Source organism: Trichosurus vulpecula, chromosome 3, assembly GCF_011100635.1.
Source record: "Trichosurus vulpecula isolate mTriVul1 chromosome 3, mTriVul1.pri, whole genome shotgun sequence".
In the NCBI taxonomy this organism is placed as follows: Eukaryota; Metazoa; Chordata; class Mammalia; order Diprotodontia; family Phalangeridae; genus Trichosurus; species Trichosurus vulpecula.
The window spans coordinates 33,107,001-33,129,477 of NC_050575.1; the positions used below are offsets into that span (position 1 = coordinate 33,107,001).

The 22,477-nt window shown below is 42.4% G+C and overlaps 1 protein-coding gene across 1 annotated transcript in view; it reads right to left on the reverse strand.

Moving 5' to 3' along the window:
• The window catches only part of KLHL3 (kelch like family member 3), a 163,521-nt gene that overhangs the window by 85,026 nt on the left and 56,018 nt on the right, over nt 1-22,477 (reverse strand). Inside the window, exon 5 of the mRNA XM_036751663.1 lies at nt 13,350-13,512. Coding sequence (XP_036607558.1) covers nt 13,350-13,512 — 163 coding nt within the window. The remainder of the gene's footprint in view (nt 1-13,349; nt 13,513-22,477) is intronic.

Consider the following 22,477-nt stretch of genomic DNA (forward strand, 5'->3'; position numbering starts at 1 on the left):
ATGAAAAACATTTATTAGGCACTTTATATGTGTAAGGCACTATGCTAAATGCTTTATTGAACCGAATTGCCACAAATGCATCATGTGACCTTAAAAAGTCACAACTTCTCTGGAACTTGCATGACTGCAGTAACGGGGAGCTTATTACTTCCTAAGAAAGGCCATTTCTTTTTCAGACGGCTCTCATCATGAGAGTGGTTCTTCATACCAAATTAAAGTTTGCCTCCCCCCAACTTTCCCTAACTGGTGTTATTTCTGCTCTCTGAGATCGTACAGAATGTTTCATCCTTCATTCCACGTCACAAGATAGAGGGATTCTTCCTAGGATGGTTTAAACCCATTCAAAGCCCAGAGGCAAGGACCTGTACTAGGTGACCTCTTGGAGCCCACAGAGTTGGGGTTTTTTTTGTTGTTGTTTTCTTTGTTTTTAAAATAATAGCAGGTCTAGTGGGCAGCGCTAACATCAAGGGAAAAGCAAAAGGCAGCAGGTAACTTTTGTGAGTAGGTCACCTGCCCACACCATATAGCTCACAGTATTTTAGCATTTGTCCACAAGCCAGGTTTATTCAAAGAAAATCCATTCTTCAGAAGAACCCACACTGCTCTCCATTTGGTGAGTCAGCTGAACACACCAGGAAAACATACCCCTGGCCCCAGAGCTGAATTTGGCATTCTGTGCTTACCAGCTTCGTGACTAAGGAAATGACATTTGAAAGAGGAGTAGGAGAAGGTGGTAGTGACATTTTTAAAAAAAAAAAATTTCATAGTTCACAGTCTAAGACAGATCACTTCAGACTAGGAAAGGAACAGAGCTGGAATCACAGGCTTATATTCCAGGGAACTCATTAAGCAACAAGACCTACCGATAATCCCTAAAGATATAACATGCTGGAGCTTCTTCATGCCTCCTACACATTCTTGTCTCTCACCCACGGCAGATTCATCTTCTCTCCTTTGCTTACACTTCTCTTCCTCCCATATGTAACCTCCCTCTGAAATCTCATAAGAAAATTCTGTTTCCTCCGAAGAGGTTCACCCAGGAAGGAGAAGCACCCACAGGACTGCTGGGGGACCAGTGAGGAAAATGGGTTGGATATTCTCAAGTCTTCTAGTTTTTCTCCAAAACCCAGGAGGACTCAGGAGGCTGGGTCTAAGATCATAGCCTCATAGGAGGGTTGGCTGGCATGGACTGTGTTAAGGTTTTAGGGGTTTAGGGGTGCTCAGGACCCCAAAATACCAACACGCCGGGTCCTGCCCTAATGAATTCGACCCAAGCCTTCTTACAGCCAAAGAAAAACAAAGTTTATTAAAGATTCACCATATTGGGTAGTCTCTTAAGGAGCCTGAGCATTTGTGATGCTAATGCCAGCGGAACAGAATGAATCTGAGATAGATTGAATCTGAGCACCTTCGTGGAGGCAAGGTGGATCTTATATACAGAAAGGTTGTGGGAGGGATCTAGGGTTGTCCAAGCAGTCTGGGGTGATAGGAGGAAGGGTTTAGGGAGGATCTTGATGGGACTGGGGTGACTGGGGGGACTGGTCAGACTCCAGGAATAGGCTTAAGGGTGGGAAATAGCTGAAGGCTACCTGGAGATGACAGACAATAGAGAGCTAGGGCAACAGACCTGGGTATAGATATTTTGATAGGATCTGAAACAGACTTCGGCATGAAAAGCTTATGGCCTCAAGTGAATGCCATATCAAGTGGCAAGATTCAAGGTGGAGTCCAAGGGGGCTCCCAGAACCTACACCCCATCATAAGTACAGAATAAATTCCTTCAAGGGCAGAGCTTGGTGTTACCACCCTGGGTGGCACAATCTTTCCTACAAAGATGGAAATTTATTTCCTATCCCTCTTTCAAAGTGAAACAAATTTGTCTTTTCCAGAAATCAGGAATGATGATCAATTATCACTTTTAACTTCATTAAACTACAGCACTACAGATCCATAATGTGTAGGAGACATTGGGTAGAACACATACTGACCCCAACACATCTCCTAGTAATTGGTCTATTAAAAATAAATCCCTGGATACAAATAAATGGACAAATTTCATTAGCAGTTCTATGTACTGTTAACAAAAGCCAGGAAGAAATGAAAATAAGAGAAAGTTCATTCAAAATAATTAGAAAATTCATAAAATATCTGGGGAACTAAACTATTATGGCACAAGTAAGGTTTATATAAATACAACTTCAAAATGCTCTTTACAGATATGAAGGAAAACAATAAGATAGTAAGTACTCGTGATTGAGCTGTACAAATATGATTAAAATGACAAAATTTCTTAAATTAAACTATAGATTTTGTACTATGTCAATCAGCTTATTAAGGAGATGCTTTTTAGAATGAGACAATAACAAAATTTATTTGGAGGAACAAAAGGTCTAGAATCTCAAGGAAAACAATGAAAAAAGAAGTGAAGAGAACAGAATTACCAGACTTCAAACTATGTTATAAATCAGTGATCATCAAAAAATATTCAGTGCTGCTTTACAAAACAGAAGAGCAGATTAGTGGAAATGAAGCACCTAAAAATGTTTACCTGTTTGATAAAACCAAGAACATAAATTACTGGCAGAACTCCCTAGATGGCCAGAACTGCTAGGGAAACTGGAAAATAGTCTGGCAGAAAATGGGTTTAGATGAGCAACCTATACCATACTACACAATAAGCTTCAAATAGCAAGCATTTGATGTTTGTAAGCATAGATATTAAAAGGTCACATCTAAATTAAAGAAGAATGGGAAGAGGCATTTTCTATTTTTGTTTTTATGGGGTTTTTTTCAATTTTTTAAACATTTTTATTTAAAGTTTTGAGTTCCAAATTCTATCCTTCCTTCTTCCCCTTCTTTTCCCCCCTCCCTGAGACAGTAAGCAATCAAATATAGGTTATGCATGTGCAATCACGTAAAACATTTCCATATTTCCAAAATATTTCATTTTGCCCAAGAAGACTCAGATAAGAGAAAAAAATGAAAGAAAGTGAAAAATAGCATGCTTCAGCCTGTACTATCAGTTCTTTCTCTGGAGGTGGATAGTATGCTTCATCATTAGTGCTTTGGGATCATTGTATTGCTGAGAACAGTTCTTCATCAAACAATATTGCTATTACTGTATACAATGTTCTCCTGGTTCTGTTCACTTCACTATGCATCAGTTCATGTAAGACTTTCCAGGTTTTTTTTTAATCATCCTGCTTGTCATTTCTTAGAGCACAATAATATCCCATTACAAACATATACCACATCTTGTTTAGCCATTCCTCAATTGATGGCCATCCCTTTGATCTCCAATTCTTAGCCACCAAAAAAAAAAGAGCTGCTATAAATATTTTTATATAAATAGGTCTTTTTCCCTGGAAAAGGCATTTTCACAACAAAGTTGGGAAAAATTCACAGAACAGGACAGAAGGAAGCTCAGAAGAAAACACAAACAAGACAATTTTGAAAGCAGCAATGAAGTTATCATATATACCTTTTTTTAAAAAAGCAAAATCTAATAGAGATTCACAGATTGACATAGTTATCTTTTTTCCTGTATACATGCAAATACTAGGTTTTTTCCCCTTTTATTTTCTTTAGTGCAGAAAAAATTTTTAAATGGTTGCAGAATTCTTAGGCAAGAAGTGATTATCAAAAAATAAGTCATTTCAATCACATAAAATTAAGAACCTATGCACAAATAAAAGTAATGAAGACAGAAAAAGAAGTGAAATTTCTGAGTGGGAAAAATCTTTTCACTAAATATCACTAATAATTGTATATCTAATATATATATTTATATATTTATACATATGGAGAATTAACACAAATATGCAAGACCAAGAGCCATTTCTCAAGAAACAAATGGTCAAAGGATATAAACAAACAAGAGATGCAAACTACACATGACAGTACGAAAATATGCCCTATATCATTAATTACTAAGAATAATGTAAATTGAAATAGCTAAGGTTTCAGCTCACAGCATGCAAATTGGCAATGATAAAAAACAGGATTGGCTAAGGCTGTAAACACTGCTAAAGAGAAGAAAATACACCTTCCTTCTTTCTTTGAACTGGGGAAGTATGGCTATGGAATACTGCATACATTGTCAGATTCAATGTGTTTGGCTGGCTTTGCTGAAATGTTTTTTCCTCTCTCTTTTTTTATCTTTTTTTGTAAATAAAGACTGCCTTTCTGGGGAGAGAGGAAGCAAAAATTTATTTGGAAATGAAGGTAATGTAAAAACAAAATCTTTTTTTTATTAGTAAGCATACAAAAAAAAAACATTGACAGGGCTATAAGAAGCATATAAATACACTGTTGGTGGAATTGGTCCAATCATTCTGGATATATTTGGAATTATGCAATTAAAAGTGACTAAACTGTTCATATCCTTTGACACTACAACTAGGCACATTCCCCAAGGAGTAAGACAGAAATAGATGTGAGATAGATATATATAGATACATACACATACACACACCCACCCACATACACAAAAGGGCATCTAGTTAGTTCAGTGGATAGGGCACTCCACTTGGAGTCCAATAGACCTAAGTTCAATCCAGCCTCAGACACTTACTATCTGTGTGATCCTGGGCAAGTCACTCTGCCTCAGTTTCCTCATCTGTAAAAAGGAGACAATGACAGCACCTATTTCCTGGGGCTGTGTGAAGAGCAAATGAGATGTTTTCAAAGTACTATACAAGACTTTATCAGTATTATTAACTGAAGAATTTTTGAGGACAGAAAAGAATTGTAAACAAAGTGGGTGCCCCTCATTTGGGAATCAGTGAATGACCAGGAATGTGAATACAATATGTGAGTACAATGGAATATTTTTGTGCAATAGAAATGATGAATATTAGGAACTCAGAGAAACATGCGAAGATTTATATGAACTGATGCAGTGAAAGAAGCAAAACCAAAAGAACAATATACAGAATTAACATTAATTAAAAGATCACTTAAAGGAAGCCCGATTGAGCAATTGAAAAACCAGTAATTGTCCCAAAGAATGGATTATAAAACATACTTTGCTTTGCATGTGCTGCTTTGCCTTGTTTCAGCTCCACAGAATAAGATGATCCATGCCAGGTATAGCCCTGGTGTCTCTCCCCATTAGATTGCAAGTTCCTTGAGGGGAGAGAAGGTTTTTTTTTTTAAATTAATTGTATCCCCAGCACTTAGAACAGTGCCTAGTGCACTGGACTGGACCATCATCCTCTCAGCAAAGAGGCCAGGACCTAAAGGCAAGGAGAGAAGAAGGAGGAACCATGTCCAGCGTTTTTGCTTTCTGTTTTTCTTTATTTCAGAGAAGAGTTCATTTTGAAAGTGATAGAAAAGTGTGGTATATCAAAAAGGACTTTTATACAAAAACAAAGATATTAATAAAATTTATTTCTAAAAGATAATAATGCCTGGCACTCAAATTGCTTACTGGCTCTTTGCTTTCTTCTCTTTCAAAAGATCATCTGCACTCCCTGGGCCTCAGCTTCTCTATAAAATAAGGGGATGGGGCTAGAGGATCTCTAAAGAGACCACACGAGCTCTAGTGGTCACCGAGACTTAGAGCTGTAAGAGATCTTGGAAACCATCTTATCCAATCCTCTCCTTTTACAGAGGAAGATCCTGAGACCCGGGGAGACTAAGGGGACGGTAAGTGGGGATGTGGGAAGAGTGCTGGATTTTGAGTCAGTGAACCCTGGTGCCCGATTCCACCTCTGCACCTTGGTAACTTATAAAGCTACCGGAAGTTACACCAACTGCCTAAGCCCCAATTTCCTCATCTATAAGACAGAGATTAAAATGTCTGCAGCATTTACCTCCTAGGACTGATGTAAGAATCAAATGAGAAAATAAACGTACTTTGTAAAACCTCTTGGGGTATACAAATATCATTTGTTGCTGTCATCACCATCATTATAATTATCTGACTTGCCCAGAAGACAACATTGCGCAGTGGAAAAGAATACTGGCTTTGGCATCGGAGGACCTCAGTCCACTGTCCATGCCACCCACTGCTACGGGAGAGGAGGGCAGGCTGTCACCTCTCCGGGCCTGCTCCCTCATCTACAAAATGAGGGAATTGGGCTACATGAACTCTAAAGTCATTTCTAGCTCTAAATCTATGACGCTACAAGCCGAGATGAGGATGGAGGCCCCTGCCTCTAAACCCTGTGCTCTTTTCCCAAAGCACCAGGCCTCTCCACTAAGACTAGATGAGCGGAAAAGGGAATATGGGAACCCAGGTAACTGGGGGAGCTGGTTATCTCTGCTCCAGTTAATTCCAAAGTCATAGTGTAGACAACTATTGTTTGAGTTCCAAGCCTCAATGAGTGTTACACAATTATTAGGTCTGTTTCTAGCCATCTGGATAAGGACCTACAGTTACTGTGTACAGATGAGGTAGAAGTCAGACTGAGCACATCCCAGCCCTCAGAGAGAACCACAGGCTCTGGCTTCATTCTCTTGGGAAAAGCGAACTTTAGTCTCTAGGGGTGGGGAACCTGCAGCCTCGAGGCCACACGTGGTCCTCTAGGTCCTCAAGTGTGGCCCTTGCAGTCAAAGGGTTGCACTTGAGGACCTAAAGGGCCACGTGCAGCCTCCAGGCCGCAGGTTCCCCACCCCTGGTCTAAGCCTTTTTCTGGGTATAAAATGTGCTCCTTCCAGGGCATCAGGTCGGGAATGAGCTGGTGCTTGTTTGAGCACCCTGAACATAAACCAGAAAGGCACCTTACAACCCAGGCTTAAGACCAGCAAGTGGGGGAGGTGGAAGGAAAGACAAATACAGATATCATTCATTCATTCATTCATTCATTTGACAAATATTTATTAATTAAACACCTACTATTTGCAAAACACCTTGCCAGGCAATGGGGAAAATGCAACATATAGATAAGATTTAACCCTTACACTTGTTGACCTTATATATTGACAGGAGAATAAGACATAATACAGAATACTGCTAATAATGGTAGTAATAACTAGCATTTATATTACACTTTATGGTTCGCAAAGCATTTCAAACATATTGTTTCATGTGATTTAATAAGCAGGAGACAGAAGTGAACAGGGTTATGTTAGGTCCAAGGCAAGAAAAGTCCTCACTGTTCTACCAGTATCAATGAAGAATATTCCAGGGAGAACCAGCCACACAATTGCTTCTAATATAAATACAAAAAATATTCTCCAAAAAGGACTTCGCCCAAAGAGCCAAAGTGGATGGAGTCTAGTAACGCAGTGATTCTACAGGCCTAATGTTAGGATATTATGAGGGCCTGCTGCCTTAATGTTTTTGTGATACACAACATCATGATTTTTACGTTTCTGATGTCTGAGCTAGTAGTAGAGAAACAGGTGCAGGAAAGGGACAGCTGATGTACTCTGCAGCTTCCCTGACCTACAGGGACCTGGATTTCATATTTCACATCCTTTCTCCATACTTGGATCCTATAATCCCTAAGGCCACAGGCTTACGGGAACAGAAATTAGATCTCTCCACTGATTGAGAATTCCTGGAGGGATAAAGACTCTCCTCCAGAATTCCTGAATGAGTCTGGTCTGGCAGAGAAACAGAAGCAAAGTAAATGAAGCAACTTCATAGAATGTATTTTAGAAAATTCCAATCAACCCTGGAATCTCCCCATGACCCGATTTGCCAAGGTCAGGGCAGGGGGCACATACGCTCCTAACTATTCATTCTCTAGTCTATTATCAGATTTCAGTATATTGAGTTGTCCCATTCCTATCAGCCCGTGGTTCTTAGCCCCCTCACCACCTCAGTCCCAGGAGACAACAGAAGCCTGGCTTGTCTTCCTGCCCAGAGAGGCCTCTGATTACTGGTCTCTATCTCTATGTATCTCTGCCCCAACCCACTCTGAACATGGTAGAGAAAGGAATTTCCCCCTTTGGGTTAAACATATCTAGAAGTGGAGATGCCTTGTGCCCTCTGAATCCACTGCAATATCTGGAAATCTAGAACTGGAAAGTTCTTCCATTGAGGTAACTTCCATCCATTCTAGTGCTGCTCCCTTTCCTCTTAATCCATTCCAAGGGAAGGTAGGAGTCACCCCTCCTTCAGAGCCAGAACAGGGGACTAAATAGACATCTACCACAAGAGTTAGGATCAACGTCCTACAGACAGACCCTGCCTCCCCCTGGTCCCCCGGTTCATGCTCCTAACAGAGGCCTGTTTCTCTCCCTGGCACTGGAGCGTTATACCAGAGCTGCCCAGCAGTCAGTGCTATTGAGTCAGGTCTGACCTTCCTCAAAGAACCGTCAGAGAAGTTTTCTTGTAACCCCAGCTACAACAAATTAACTTGCGGATACCAGAAGCAATAGAATGTGCTTTCCCTTCAGCCACAACAGCTTTCCTCGTGTTCTTAAGCTGAAACTCACGGGAAGGTGAATGTAAGAGGTATGAAGATGACAGCAATGGAGGGGGGAGGGAAGAGGGGTCGCAATAAGCCTAGTCCTGGTGTTTGTGGACATGACAGCTAACATGGGTAAGAAGGTAGAGGCCACGGGCCAGCCCTTACTGATGTGCAAAATCCAAGAGATAGTCGGGATTCTAATTCCCTCTCATTTAATTAGGACATTCCCTGGTTTTAAACTGCCTCATCCTTCTAAAAAGCTCAGCTACTTAAGCAAGCTAGTGAAGTCCTCCCTGGGCTTGCTAGCCTATGGCTGGAGGGTTTCAGCTCTGCCTGGCCGACTGATGTAAACAACATGGCCCAAGAATTTTAATTGTCGTTTCATTAATGGCCACTCCATTACCATCACACAGAATGGGCTCTGCCAGGGCAGGGGCGCCTCCTAATCACAAACCAACAAAATCCACATAAACCCAGTCCCTCGCCTTGGAAGTTAAAGATTAAACGGGACCTTGGGAACAAGGATAATGAAGGATTGCAGCCTGGCCTAATCCTACAAGAAACACGGGGGTCCATTTCCCTGCCCTGGCCTGTCGGAGGAGGTGCCTTCTGGACTTGGAGAAGCACAGGGAGAGAGGACCAGAGCTTTAAGCCGCTGGTGGTTAAAAGGACACTCACAGAAATATCTATTTTACAGCAAGTGATGATACCCAGAAAAAGAACAGAAGTCGCTGAGGAAAAAGAGGGAAGAAGCCCTAAATTTAATCCTGAAAGAGACTTTGGAAGATGTCTAGTTCAAGGCCCTCCTTTTACAGAAGCCCAGGAATTTGAGGTGATTTGCCTAAGACTACATAGGTGGGATCTAAATTCACTTCCTCTTATTCTAAAACCAGGACTCCTTCCACTACACTACCTACCTCTAAAAGGGGAGAAGGGAAGTAGCGGGCGATATCCCAAACAGAAAACCAAAAACGCAAAAGCAGGAAAAGGAAACCAAGGCAATTCTGCCTCTCCCCTACCTCTCCCCCAGGAGTTGGAGACACATCATAACTGAGAAACTAGCCAGAGGAAGAAAAGAAGAAGTAAAGGAAAAGGGAAAAAGGAACTCTGAGGGGGCCTAGTCCAGCCCTGGGCTTGGTGGTCCCCAACCTGGGGAACTGTCTACTTGAGAAGTCCGACTAAGGGAAACAAGTCAGAAGCCTTGGTGCCTTCACCTGGCATTTACCTGGGCTTCCAGGGAGAGGGTCAGAGTGGACCATCTCCAAGGTCCCGCTGAGTTCCGAAATGCTACGACACAATTCTAAGAGTTTTGCCTGAAATCAGGAAATCAACCAATGCATTTCAATACCGTGTTCAGTGTCCGTGGAGCAGAGTAAGGATCCCTGGTACGGCCCCTGGTTCAATGATGCATGTGCTAACAATGACGTTCACAAGACGACTGTCCCTGTTTAGGAATGCTTTCCTAGCCACCAGTCCCTGTGACTCAGATAACGTGGGTAAATGTCTTTACTTCAGGCACACAGCAAAGCAAGCAGTGGCCGAGGGAGGCCTTCTCGGCCTAGTTCAGCCACCCTAACAGGACTCATGATACAGAATTCCCACCTCGAAGAGTGCCGGAAGATCAGCGCTCATTGGCATTCTGGGATGGACAGGACAACTTTCCTTTAAAAACAAAATCCTTAAAAGACACTACTGCCTATGATAAATGTAGGCTAGGAAACAAAGATTTCACCCTACAGGCACAGGGACAACAGAGGCCCTGGACCCCAAAAAGGTTGCTTCAAGGTCTTCACACTCTATTGATTAAGCCTGAGAAAACCAGGATAGGGTGAAACAGACAGCTAAGTAGCTGTTTGGGAAAGAACATGGATTGGGGGTAGGGAGTGGGGAGAAGAACCTGGCAGAAACATTCCCAAACCCCCATTCTTTATTCAAAACTTCACTGATATCTTTTTTCTATGATTTTCATTTCTAAATCTCTCTTCTTCCCTTACTCTTCAAGCCAATCTCTGAAAGAACAGAAAAAAATTCAGCAAAACTAACCAGGACATAAACTGAGTCTGAGAGAATGTGTAATGTTCCATAGCCAGAGTCCTCCGCCTTTGCAAAAAAGGGAGGGAGGCACATTTTCTCAGGGCCAAGCTTGGTCATTATGATTACATAATATTCCAAACCTCAGTTCTATTGAAGAATGACTCAAAGTTCTGACCCTTCCTAAAAGGCTGTCCTACACCAAATGCCTAAGTTTTTGCTAGGTTTTTTTTGGCCAGCTTGGACAAAATTCCCAGCAATGAAAACACAGGAATTATCAAGTCAACCCTGACACCTAAAACACCTCCTACTCCGGAGGGCCACTGATTCATAGGGTCAGCTCACTCTGATGAGTCCTGCTGCCCAGACTTCATACTCACACACAGGAGAACCAATGGGCAGGTGCCATTCAGGGACTAAATAGGCAGAGAGGCCATGGGTGCAATCACAGGATCGATCAATCAGAGCTGGAGAAGGTGGGCTTCTTGAAAGGCAAAACCTTAGACGTGACTGACCTTCTCCCCGACCAAACCTTGGGAGCTAGGAGACACTGATTTGTAGATAAGGAAGGTCTGGAGCCCAAATCTCACCGGCAGTAAGTAGAACAGCCATGATTTGAGCCCAGGCCCTCTGACTCCAAACCCAATGCTCTTTCTGCCTTAACACGCTACAAAGAACTCTTGTGCAAAACCGAGAGATAAGGAGACGCAAAACAGAAGCAGAATAAGGGGAGGAAAGACGGAAAAGTTAGCAAAGCAGAGTGGCTTCCTCGCACTTCTAGGGGCGATTCTCAAAATGAGCTCACGAGCTAGGGGGGAAGGGGAAGAATTTAATAACCTGTGTTTGGGAGGGGAGAATGATAATACTAATAGAAATAACGATAGAGGGAGAATAGATGATAGAAAATTTTAAATGACCACATTTACATAGGACTTTTGTTTGAAAATCTCTTTATATACATTATCTCATTTGATCCTTTTATCATCACCCCCATTTCACAGATAAAGAAACTGAGGGTTTGCAGGGGTTAAGTGCTTACCCAGGATTTTTCACAGCCAGTAAGTGTCTGAGGCAGAATTTGAACTCAGGTCTTCCTGACTCCCACTCCAGTGTTCCATCTACTATGACACCTCCGGGGTAAAAGAGCAGGATCAGGTCTCCAACAAAGCAGCCCCTCCTTGTTATTCTGAGACAATGTTCCTCACGCAAAGCCCCACGTTCTACAATTTTTCCATAGCTGCCTCACAAATCACCAGCACGTGAGGAGGGTCAGAAAGACCCAGGTGTGGACAAGGAGAAGCTGATGAGGGGAGGGAGGAGTGACCCAAGGTTACACTGCTTCAAGAAACACGAAGTGACGTGACACACTTGGTGTGCTAGGAGGACACAGAGTACAGGTAGGAGGAAGAAGGGGCACAAGAGAACAAGTTTTTAGAAAAAGGGAAGGAAATTGATCGTGCTAAATTCTCAGCCATAAATAGAACAAAACCTCCACGGACGTTTGTGTCAAAACCCAGCTCAAATCCCTGCTCCTCCAGGAAGTCACCCAAGAGCACCTAGCCCAAAGCAATCTTCTCCTTCTGAATTCCTGCAGCACTTACTTGACAATCCTTTTTTCTACCTTTGCAACATCACCTGCATTGCTTTCGTTGAAATGTTATTTACCAAATTACCAAAGACATAATAGATAACTTTGATTATATGAAACTGAAAAGCTTCCGCACAGATCAAATCAATGCCCCTAGGAGAGGAAAAGAAGTGGTACAACAGGAAAAAAAAATCCTTTATGAAATTATCTGATAAGGGTTCAGTACACAAGACATATAAACATTCAACAGACAGAGATCCCCTAATAGATTAGTAAAGGATATAAACAAACTATTCTCAGAAGAAGTATTGCAATTACTACTATTAATCACATAAAAGAAAATTCCAAATCATTAATAGTAAGAGAAATGCAAATCAAAACAACGCTGAGGTTTTACCTCATAGTAGTCCGTGCTGGGTCATGGGAAGACAAGCACACTGGTGCGTTGTTGGTGGAGTTGTGAATTAGTACAACCGTTTTGGAGGGCAATTTAGATTATGCAAATAAAGTGACTAAAATGTCCATTCCCTTTGGCCCAGAGATTCCTTTACTGGGTTTATACCCCAAGGGAGCCACTGAAAGAAGTAAGTCCCCATATACATCAAAATATTTATGGCAGCATTTTTTGTTTAATAGCAAGAATCAGAAACAAAGCAGATGCCCAATGATTGGAGAGTGGCTAAACAAATCTGTGGTACACGAATGTGAGAGAATATTACTGTACTAGAAGATATGCTGAGTGTGACTAATACAAAGAAGCTTGGAAAGACAGACATGAATTGATGAAATGTGCTGTAAGCAGAGAAAGCAATACACCCAAGGACTGCAACAATATAAACGCAAAGAACAACCACACACACACGCGTACACACACACACACTCAAAAGTTAATGTTGCAAAATTATAATGAACAAGCATGGTTCAAAAGAAGCCACATGAGAAGACACCAGAGGTGGGAAATCCATAAGTATTACACACTGAATGCATTTTCAGACTTTTTCAATGTATTTATAAGTTATTCTGATTTTTTCCCACTTTTTTTGTCTTTAAAAACATTATTTGCTATATGGGATGGCTAGCTGGGTCAGGGAAGGGAAGAGATATTGGAGGAAACTATGGTGATGTAAAAACAAGATATTAATAAAAGAGGAAATGTCTATCTCATGTATCATTAATTAATTTTCACATATTTACACTTTATTTCCCCCAAAAGAAGCTCCCTTGGGGAAGAGACTAAGTTCTACACTCTCCCTGAATACCCCACAATACCTTTGGGTAAACAGTAGGGGCTCAGTAAATATCTGGTGGTTGACCACAAAAAATTAACAACAGCACCCTCTCCCCTCCCTTTACTTCCCCATTACCTGCATAAGCATTGGCCTGCTGCAGGAGTTCCGTGCAGGTGTGCACATCTGCAAATGCTCTGATGCCAAGGCAGTTGGTAGGATGTAACTGAGACTGGAGAAAATCACAGCAATTTTGCCGGACATCCATTAGTTGTAACAAACTGGCTGCCGGCAGCAGCACCTGAAGGGAAGAAATAAAGGTTGCCAACTGAGATACCCAAGGTGGACTCCTGGGATCTCCCAGACCCCATCAGAGAATGAGAGCAGTAAAATAAAGGTCCCCAGCTCTCTTCCTGGCTCTCACCTGAGCCAGGACCAAAGGAACACCCCAATCAGTACTCTAGACCCAAAACTGCCTTCTCCTCCTGTTCTTCCTCCACATAGGGCACCCGGGGCAGGGGGAAACTGCATAAATGCTGAGAATATTCTCAAAGCAAGGGGCCTGGCCCAAGAAAAGGGCATACTGACACTTAACTGAACCTAATTAGGTAGCTGTAGATGCTACCTTAGAAAGCAGGTTGTTTTTAAACTAGAAAAAGATCACGTTGCCTATAATTCCCTTTGATACAGATATCGCACAGCTAAGCACACGCCCCAAGAAGTCAAAGATTGAAAGAAAGATCTTATAGACAACAAAACATTCCTAGCATCATTTATCATGGTAGTGAGGAACTGGAAACAGAGTGGATGTCCATCAAGCGGGGAATAGCTAACAGAGGCCATAAGTGACATGAGGAAATGGAATATTACTAATGCATTAATAAAGAACAGATACAAAGAACTCAAAGAAGCAAGAGAAGACATATGAACTGATATAAAGTGAAGCAAGCTGGGCTGAGAAATTAATATCTACAACAGCTACAACAAGGTAGATGGAGAAGAAAACAATGAAAAACAAAACCTCCGCTAAATGATATGTGATTATAACAACCAAATTTGGCCCCAGAACAGAAAGAAAAAATGCATCTCCTTTCCCTTCTTTGAAGAGGTGGGGGACTATGGACACAGAACATTGTACATGCTATCATACTCAGCGGATGTCCTGATTAATTTTGCTGAACTGCCTTTTTTCTCTTTATTTTTTATTGTTTGCTGGATAGGAGAGGGATATATTTAGAAATAAAAGGTGATCTAAAAACGTATCAATAAAAATAGCAAGGCAGGACCGCTTTTTCAGGTTTTAAACAAAACAAGCCCAAAAGAAAGGGAGAAATATGAGGAAAAACTCAGGTTCCATGGGGATTGAGCAGGCCAGCCATGGCCTACTCACACTTCCAAGATCCCCAATCCCCATGTTTCCTCCGGTGCTCCCAGATGCCTCACTCCTGTCCATCCTCCACTTTGCTAATAATCTTCCTAAAGCACAAATCTGCCCCCCCTTACCTAGTATCTCCCTCACCCCTTTTCAATCAATTCTGGTGGTTCGCTATTGCCTCCAGATTAAAATATAAAATCCTGCTTGGCTTTTAAAGGCCTTCATGACCTTTTTGCCTTTCCAGTCTTCTTACATACACCTTATGCTCCCCCTGAGAGCCTATTCTGTGACCCAGCAGCACTGGCCTCCTTGGTGTTCCTCACCCAAGACACCCCACCCGAGGCATTTTTGCTGGCTGCCCCCCCAGGCCTGGAGTACTCTCTCTCCTCCTCTGTGTTTCCTGGCTTCCTTCAAGTCCCACCTGCTACCTGAACCTTTGCTGATCCCCCTTAACACGAGTTTAGCCTTCACTCTGCTACTTATCTCTAATTTGGCCTATTGGTAGCTTGTCTGTACATGGTTGTTTTTTTTTGCACAGTATCTTCCTGATTAGACTATGAGCTCCCTGTGGTGGTGGTGGTGTTTGGTTTTGGTTTTGCTCTCTTTGTATCCCCAGAACTCAGCACAGCACCTGGCACAAAGGAAGCACTTCATCAATGCTTGCTCACTGACGCCATCCCGCCCTATGTGTGCCTTGACAACACTACGCCAACCCCCTCACCTTAGGATCAAGTAGACGGAAACCAGAAGCTCCACTTTGCTCAGTTTGGAAAAGGATAATGGTTTGGGGATGTTTTCCCAAGACTGAGAAGAAAACCATAAAGCAGTTTAATTTAAGCTTTCTTGCTTTTTCTTCCAGGAACAACTTCTTTATTTCTGGGCTGGGGATCCACGGGCTGTTTCAATAACACCTGGAAGCTCTGAGGTCAGCCAACTGTTTCCATCTAGGAGGGCTCTGATTATGAAAACACTTTTTTGATGGATTTATTTCCTCAGGTCACGGCACCATTTATTTGCGAAGTTATTCAAATCCTGGCCATTGGCTGTTGCCTCAAATCACCCTGACTTGCCTCTCATCTGGGCAGTCCAGGCAACTAGCTCTCTGGCCCTGACCTCTGACCCAAGAGGGAACAACCCCTTTTTCCTTCCCTGGTCAGGAGCTTCCAGCTGTTCAAGACACAATTTTTTTTTAAATTTTTATTTACTTTGAATTCGAGTGCAAAAAGACAAAAAAAGAGAGAACATTTCCATGTACACAGCATGACATAAAAAAGAAGATTCAATATAAAACCAAGAATTTTGATTTCACACTGCTTTTTTAAAAAAAAAAACTACGTAATAAATATTGTGCATCATTTTCAAAGCTATTTTTCTGTGCTTCCTTCTAAGTTTTTTGTTCTCTGCTGTGCACTTTTTTCCTCCCTCCCTCCCCACCCTGCCCTAGAGAAGGTTGCGTGTGTGTGTGTGTGTGTGTGTGTGTGTGTGTGTGTAAAACCACACCATCCATATTTCTATTTATCAGTTCTTTCTCTGGAGGTGGATAGCATCTTCCTTCATAGGTCCTTTGTAGTCGATTTGAGTGTTTATAATACTCAAAATGACTTAGCTGTCCAAAGTTGTTCTTAGAACAATACTGCCGCTACTGCGTACGACGTTCTCCTGGTTCTGCTCATTTTACTCTTCGTTATTTCATGTAAGTCTTTTCATGTTTTTCTAAAATCAACCATCTCACCGTATCTTAGATAGCACAGTAGTATTCCATCACAATCGCATGCCACAATGTGTTTAGCGACTCCCCAGTTGATGGGCATTCCCATAATTTCCAGTTCTTTGCCGCCACAGAGAGAGCTGCTATAAAAAACATTTTAGGACATACAGGTTCTTTTCCTTTCTCCCCAATCACCTTGGTAAACAGACCTAATAATGGTATTGCTGGGTCAAAGAGAATACACAGTTTAATAACTCTTCAGGCATAATTCCAGATCATTTTCCCAAACGGTTGGGTCAGCTCGCAGTTCCACCAACAGTGAGTTAGCATCCCAATTTTTTCACATCCCCTCCAACATTTGTCACTCTCCCCTTCTATCATTTTAGTCAATCTGATAGGTGTAAGATGGTATCTCGAAAGTTGTTTTAATATACATTTCTGTAATCAATAGCTATTTAGAGCATTTTTTCATGACTATCTATAGTTTTGATTTCTTTGTCAAAAAACTCCCTGTTCATATAGCTGGACCATTTGTCAATTGAGGAATGACTCGTAGTCTCTGACAAAGTTCTTTATATATTTGAGATACAAGACCTTTATTTGAGAAACACTCTATAAAAATTTTCTCCCAATTTTCTGTTTTCCTTCTAATCTTAGCTATGCTGGTTTTGCTCGTACAAAACCTTTTTAATTTAATGTAATCAAATCCATTTTCCACCTCACAATACTTTTTCTACCTCTTGTTTATTCATTAAATTGTTCTATCCATAAATCAGATAGATAATATGTTTCATGTTCTTTTAATTTTCTTATGTTATCTCCCTTTATATCTAAGTCATATACCCATTCTGACCTTATCTTGGTAAATGATATAAGATATTGATCTATGCCCAATTTCTACCAGACTGCCTTCTAGCTTTCCCAACAATTTTTACCAAATAATCAATTCCTATCTCAAAAGTTTAAATCTTTTTATTTGTCAGACACAAGGTTACTATAATCATTTGTGTCTTACATGTCTACTCTGTTCCAATTATCTACCTTTCTATTTCTTAGCCAGTACCAGATAGTTTTGTTTTTTATTTTTTTAAAATTACTGCCTTATAGTAAAGATCTGGTACTGCTAAACATCCTTCCTTCACCTTTTTTTTTCATTAATTCCTTTGATATTCTTGACCCAAGGCACAACTTTCCCCGTGTTTATCCTAATTAAGCCAAGCACAGGTTCCTTTAACTTTCACATATCACCTGCTCGAAAAGTAAGGTGTTCTGGCTCCCAGGAAATCCTAAACACCAGGCAGAGCATCTCCCTCACTGTCCTGTGGCTGTGCCCGTAGAGACAGGGTGAATAAGGGAGAGCGTGCTGGCCCTTGGGGAGATACGGATTCCAGTCCTGCCTCTTACACTTGCTAGTTCAGCAATTCCCAGCCAGCGTCTGAGTCTCACAGCCTCAGTTTCTTCATCTGTAAAATGGTGATAACAGGCCCTACATTACAGGGTTTTTGTGACAATTAAATGAGATTCGCTATGCAAAGTGCTTTGCAAACCTCGCAGTGGTTCTGTGAGCTCCAGTCGCTGTTTTCGCTGTCATACAGCAATCTCCTCTGCCTCTGCCCCTTTCTCTCTCTCCTATTCCCCTGTGGCCCAGCGGGATGGCCATGAATTAGCAGTGTGTCCTTGGGTTTTTTCCTGAATCACTGATCCATTCCAAGTGGACCCAGCCAGTCACTGACTCTGCCTCCTCCATCCCCCCCACCCCCCACCCCTCACCGCTCCATCCCCACCAGGCAGCCATAAAACAGGAAACTCAATTAACCTGTGGGCTAGCTCAGCCTGGATACACAGATTCCAAGAACAGATTAGTCTCCAGTCCTGCTGGCTAAGTTGGGATATCATTAACCATTCCTACCCCTTTTGTAGAAAAAGGCACGCACACGCACACACAGAGGGGATGGCGAGTCCCTCATGGTCCAAGCCCCAGAGTTATAGCCACCAAAATGTTTCTCCTTGATTTGGGGGGTGACAGAAACAAAAATGGGCAAATCCAATTATTCTCACTAAGACAGTAATGCCCTCGATCACTGAAAGGTAGGAGAAGGACCTACCTTGTGATGTAACAAAGCTCGAGAATAGCTAAGGGGGCGGTGCAAGGAAGTGTGAAGGGATGCCCTGCTGTAATCCAGAAGGTAGCATGGTGGAAAAAAAAGAGGTAGGAGTCCTAGAGTCCAATCCAGACTCTATCCCTTTGTTCACTCATCTATAAAACGGGGGTGATCTTACCCGCCTGGCAAGGAACTCTTGCTGTCCTTTGGACAAGGACCAGCCTAGCTAAGTTCAGAAAGGCTCTTTACTAGGTTGGCCACAGAGATGGAATATTTTGAGCCACAACAACTCCTGAAGACACCAAGAGGAATAAGTTGCAACCGGCATCAGCAGAAGGAGCACGCAGACCAACAAAACCCCAGAGGGAAGGTCATACTTCAAGGATCTCTGATTCTGTTGGTGTGGGTGTGCCCTGGGTAGACAGTCTTCAAGCGTGTCCTCGCATCTGCCCCAAATGTGTGTAAAAAGCACTTTAAAATCAAGTGCTATAGAAAGGTAAGAATGCATGACTGTTGACATTGTCCTTATTATTAAATGAGCACTTCACAAAGCAGTTTTGTCTGTCACTCACCTTCAAAAGACCACCTGATAGAATGTAAGCTCCCCGAGGGGTACTTTTTTTTCTCATTTTTCTACCTGCATCCGTAGCACGTAGCACAGCAAAGCAGGCATGGTAGATTAGAAAAAGCACTAGAACTGGGTTCAATTCTTCCTGAATGCATGACCTTAGGCAAGTCATAACCTCCCTGGGCCTCAGTTTACTAATTTATAAAATGGGGTTGGACTTATAGGGCTTCTGAGATCACCTCTAGACCAGTGATCCTATGATCAATGCCTACTATGTTTTCTTTAGTTGTTTTTTCAGTAGTGACCCCATTTGGGATTTTCTTGGCAAAGACATTAGAGTGATTTGCCATTTCCTGGTACACAGAAAGCACTTAATACATGCATGCTGAATTATTTAAATAAATTTAGATTCTAAGAAAAATGCTCCAAAAACCCACATGTTAGCAGTATAGTGTAGAAACCATGCTGTGCTCATGTTTCCAAGCTCATGTGAAGCCATGTGGATTAGGAGAGAGAAGCCCTGGATTCAAGTCCTGCCTCCAAAAGTTCCTAGGGGGATATGTGGCTTAACTTCTCAAAACCTTAGTTTCTTCACCCATAAATTGGGTGCAATATTTGTACCAATTTGTAATTCACAGGGTCTCTAAAAGGAAAAGTGCTTTGTTAAACTTAAGCTACCATAGAAATGTGAATTGTTCTTATGACAACTGTCTGGAGAGGTGAATTAATGAACATTCCTTCTGCGCTCTCAGGTTACACTGAAATTTCTCTAGACGGAGGTACGCCTGTCGTTTTCAATTCCCCTGCTGCTTAGAAATCACACTAAGGAGACAAAATGATAATCTGGCCTCCTCGTTGTATTTGGGTCTGCCTCTGCCTGAAAACATTCCCCTTGGCTGCTTCTTAAAATGAACAGAGCTGTGGTTTCTCTAATTGCCCGTTCCCACTGTTTGATCTTTAGACGGTAATTATGAGTCAAAAGCCTTTTCTCTTCCTTGGAGGAATTTAAAAGGAAATTAGGAGGGGAAAGGACGAGATGTGTGGACTAGACTGCTAAAATAATAATAATAATAACTCATTTTATAGAATGCCTTACTTTTCTTCACAACAACCCCATCAAGACGATATAGATCATGAGCAGGATTACCCCCATTTTATAAGTAAAGAAACTGAGTCTCTGAGGAGTTGCGTGACGTGCCTGCAAAACTCAACTGCCAGCTCATCTGATTCCACAGCCAGCACTATGGGGCCTCTCTGACCATAGAATCAACTCCACCTTAATATCAAAATGGAACCTGGCCTGCACATCCCGAGGGCCGGAAACACAGTGAAAAGCTAATACGTTCAGGTCTGAGAAAAAGCAGGGAGCAAAGTACCCAGTGGCTGCCTACAGCATTCTCCCTCAGTTTTTCTGTCCTCATCTATAAAGTGTAAGTACCCTGAAGGCAGGGATCATTTTGATGTAGACATCTGGAACATTTTTTGTGGTCTACGAGGGCTTCCAGAAGATTCCACCTTCTCATCACATCATAGGTCTAGGGCTGGCACGGGCCACAGAAGACAAAGTCTAACCTCCCCCATGAAAGGTAAGATTTGAACCCTGGCTGAGTCCTGAGGCAGGACTCTTTCTACACTACGGCACATCTTTCCTTAAAACTGTACTGCCCCCAAACCAGCAGCAAGACTGCAAATGGAAGAGAAAACCTGGAGCCTGCGCTTTCCTGCGAAAATGTTCTATTACAGCTCTGTGGACTAGGCTTGCAGGTGGTGGTCTGTTTTTCAATTAGATTCAGTTCAACGAACATTTATTAAGCATATTACTACGTGCTAGGCACTGTTCTAGAAGCTGGGAAAGAGGAGAGGAGAACAGGGAAGCGGAAGGGAGGGGAGAAGAGAGGAGGGGAAACAGCCCCTACCCTGAAGGAGCCTACAGTCCACCTGTAAACCTACATAGGTCAATACAAGGCAATTTCAGGAGAGAATTTTCTTTTTCTTCTGAGGGTAGAAGCTATAAACAGGGCAGTAGGTGACACAGTGGATAGATTGCTGGGGCTGGAATCGGGAAGATCAAATCTGGCTTCAGACACTTACTAGCGGTGGGACCCTGGGCAAGTCACTTAACCCTGTTTGTCTCAGTTTTCTCATCTGTAAAATGAGCTGGAAAAGGAAATGGCAAACCATCCTAATATATCTGCCAAGAAAAACCCCAAACGGGGTCACAAAGAGTCAGACTCGACCGAAAGAACTGAACAAAAACAGAAGTTATAATGGTTAAGCTGTCACCCACGTGGCTTTCAGGAATGGAAGGTTGCCACAGGACAGAAATCGTTTAGCTCACTATACGACAGCGTTATAGTTCTTGCCTTTAAAATCCACAGCCTGCCTCCCCCCTCTATTGGCCTTTCTTCCATTTTTTGTCTGTGTGCCATTCTCCGGGTCTGGCTTCCCCCACCCCCATGACAAGCAAACAGAGCAGAGGATATCCCGTCACAAAGTTTCTGTTTCCTTTAGCAATAACAAAAGGAAGTGCCCTGCCTTGGAGTGCACCAATTGCTGGAATTCCAGCAAGGCCACGCTCCTCCGTCACTCCATTCAGGGCTCGATGCCTGGGCCGATGACGATGATCTGGCAGCATCTGGCAGCAAGATGAGTCCGAGCTGTCCAGTCACCTCTACCAGCACGCTGTACTACCGAGAGGGCTAAGGACATGGAGTCAGACACCGTGGGGAGCCAGCATGGCACAGTGGAGTTGGAAGACCTGGGTTCAGCTCTCTATTACCTATGGACACCGAGCAAGCCTGTGGGTCCCATATTCTCATCTGTAAATTGTTAGACTGGATAGCCTCTGAGGGGACAACGCTAAGTTGATGATCCTATAAAAGCCCCTCTCTGGCATTTATTAGCTATGTAACCTTGGATAAGTCGGAGTCCAAGGTCGCCCTTCTTCTTTCTGAAGCCTGGCTTTCCTAATCTACAAAAGGGGGTAACATTTGCATACCTCATAGGGTTGTTGTAATGAAAGTATTTTTGTTAACAATCATGATTTTTACCCCAGCTAAAGCCAAACCACAAATCATTTCTTCATGGAGAAGTCGGGCAAAATACATAAGCTCTCCAGGACTTATGTGACCAGGAACAAGTGACTCTATCAGGTTATTCAACTAAGCCTCGTTAGGCCCTAGAGAGGGTCTGTGCCTCCGGCTCCATCCCCTCAGCATCCTTAGGGCCCCATTTGTCCACAGTATTCTTTCTCTGCACTCTTCATTTAAGGCAACTTTTGCTTTTGTATATTCCCAGTCATAGCATAGTTGCACAGTCTCATACACAGAATGCCAATAATAAATGCCTGCTGAATTGAATTAAATTGGATGAAACACCATCTTCAGAGGCACTGGTAACTAGGAAAGAAGGTGGTCCTTGAGGCTTCCTCTAACTGTCTCCCATTATCACATTTTAGCTTCTCCAGTCCTGTTTATCAGACTATCTCAGTCCTCAGGGTCTGAATATAAGACA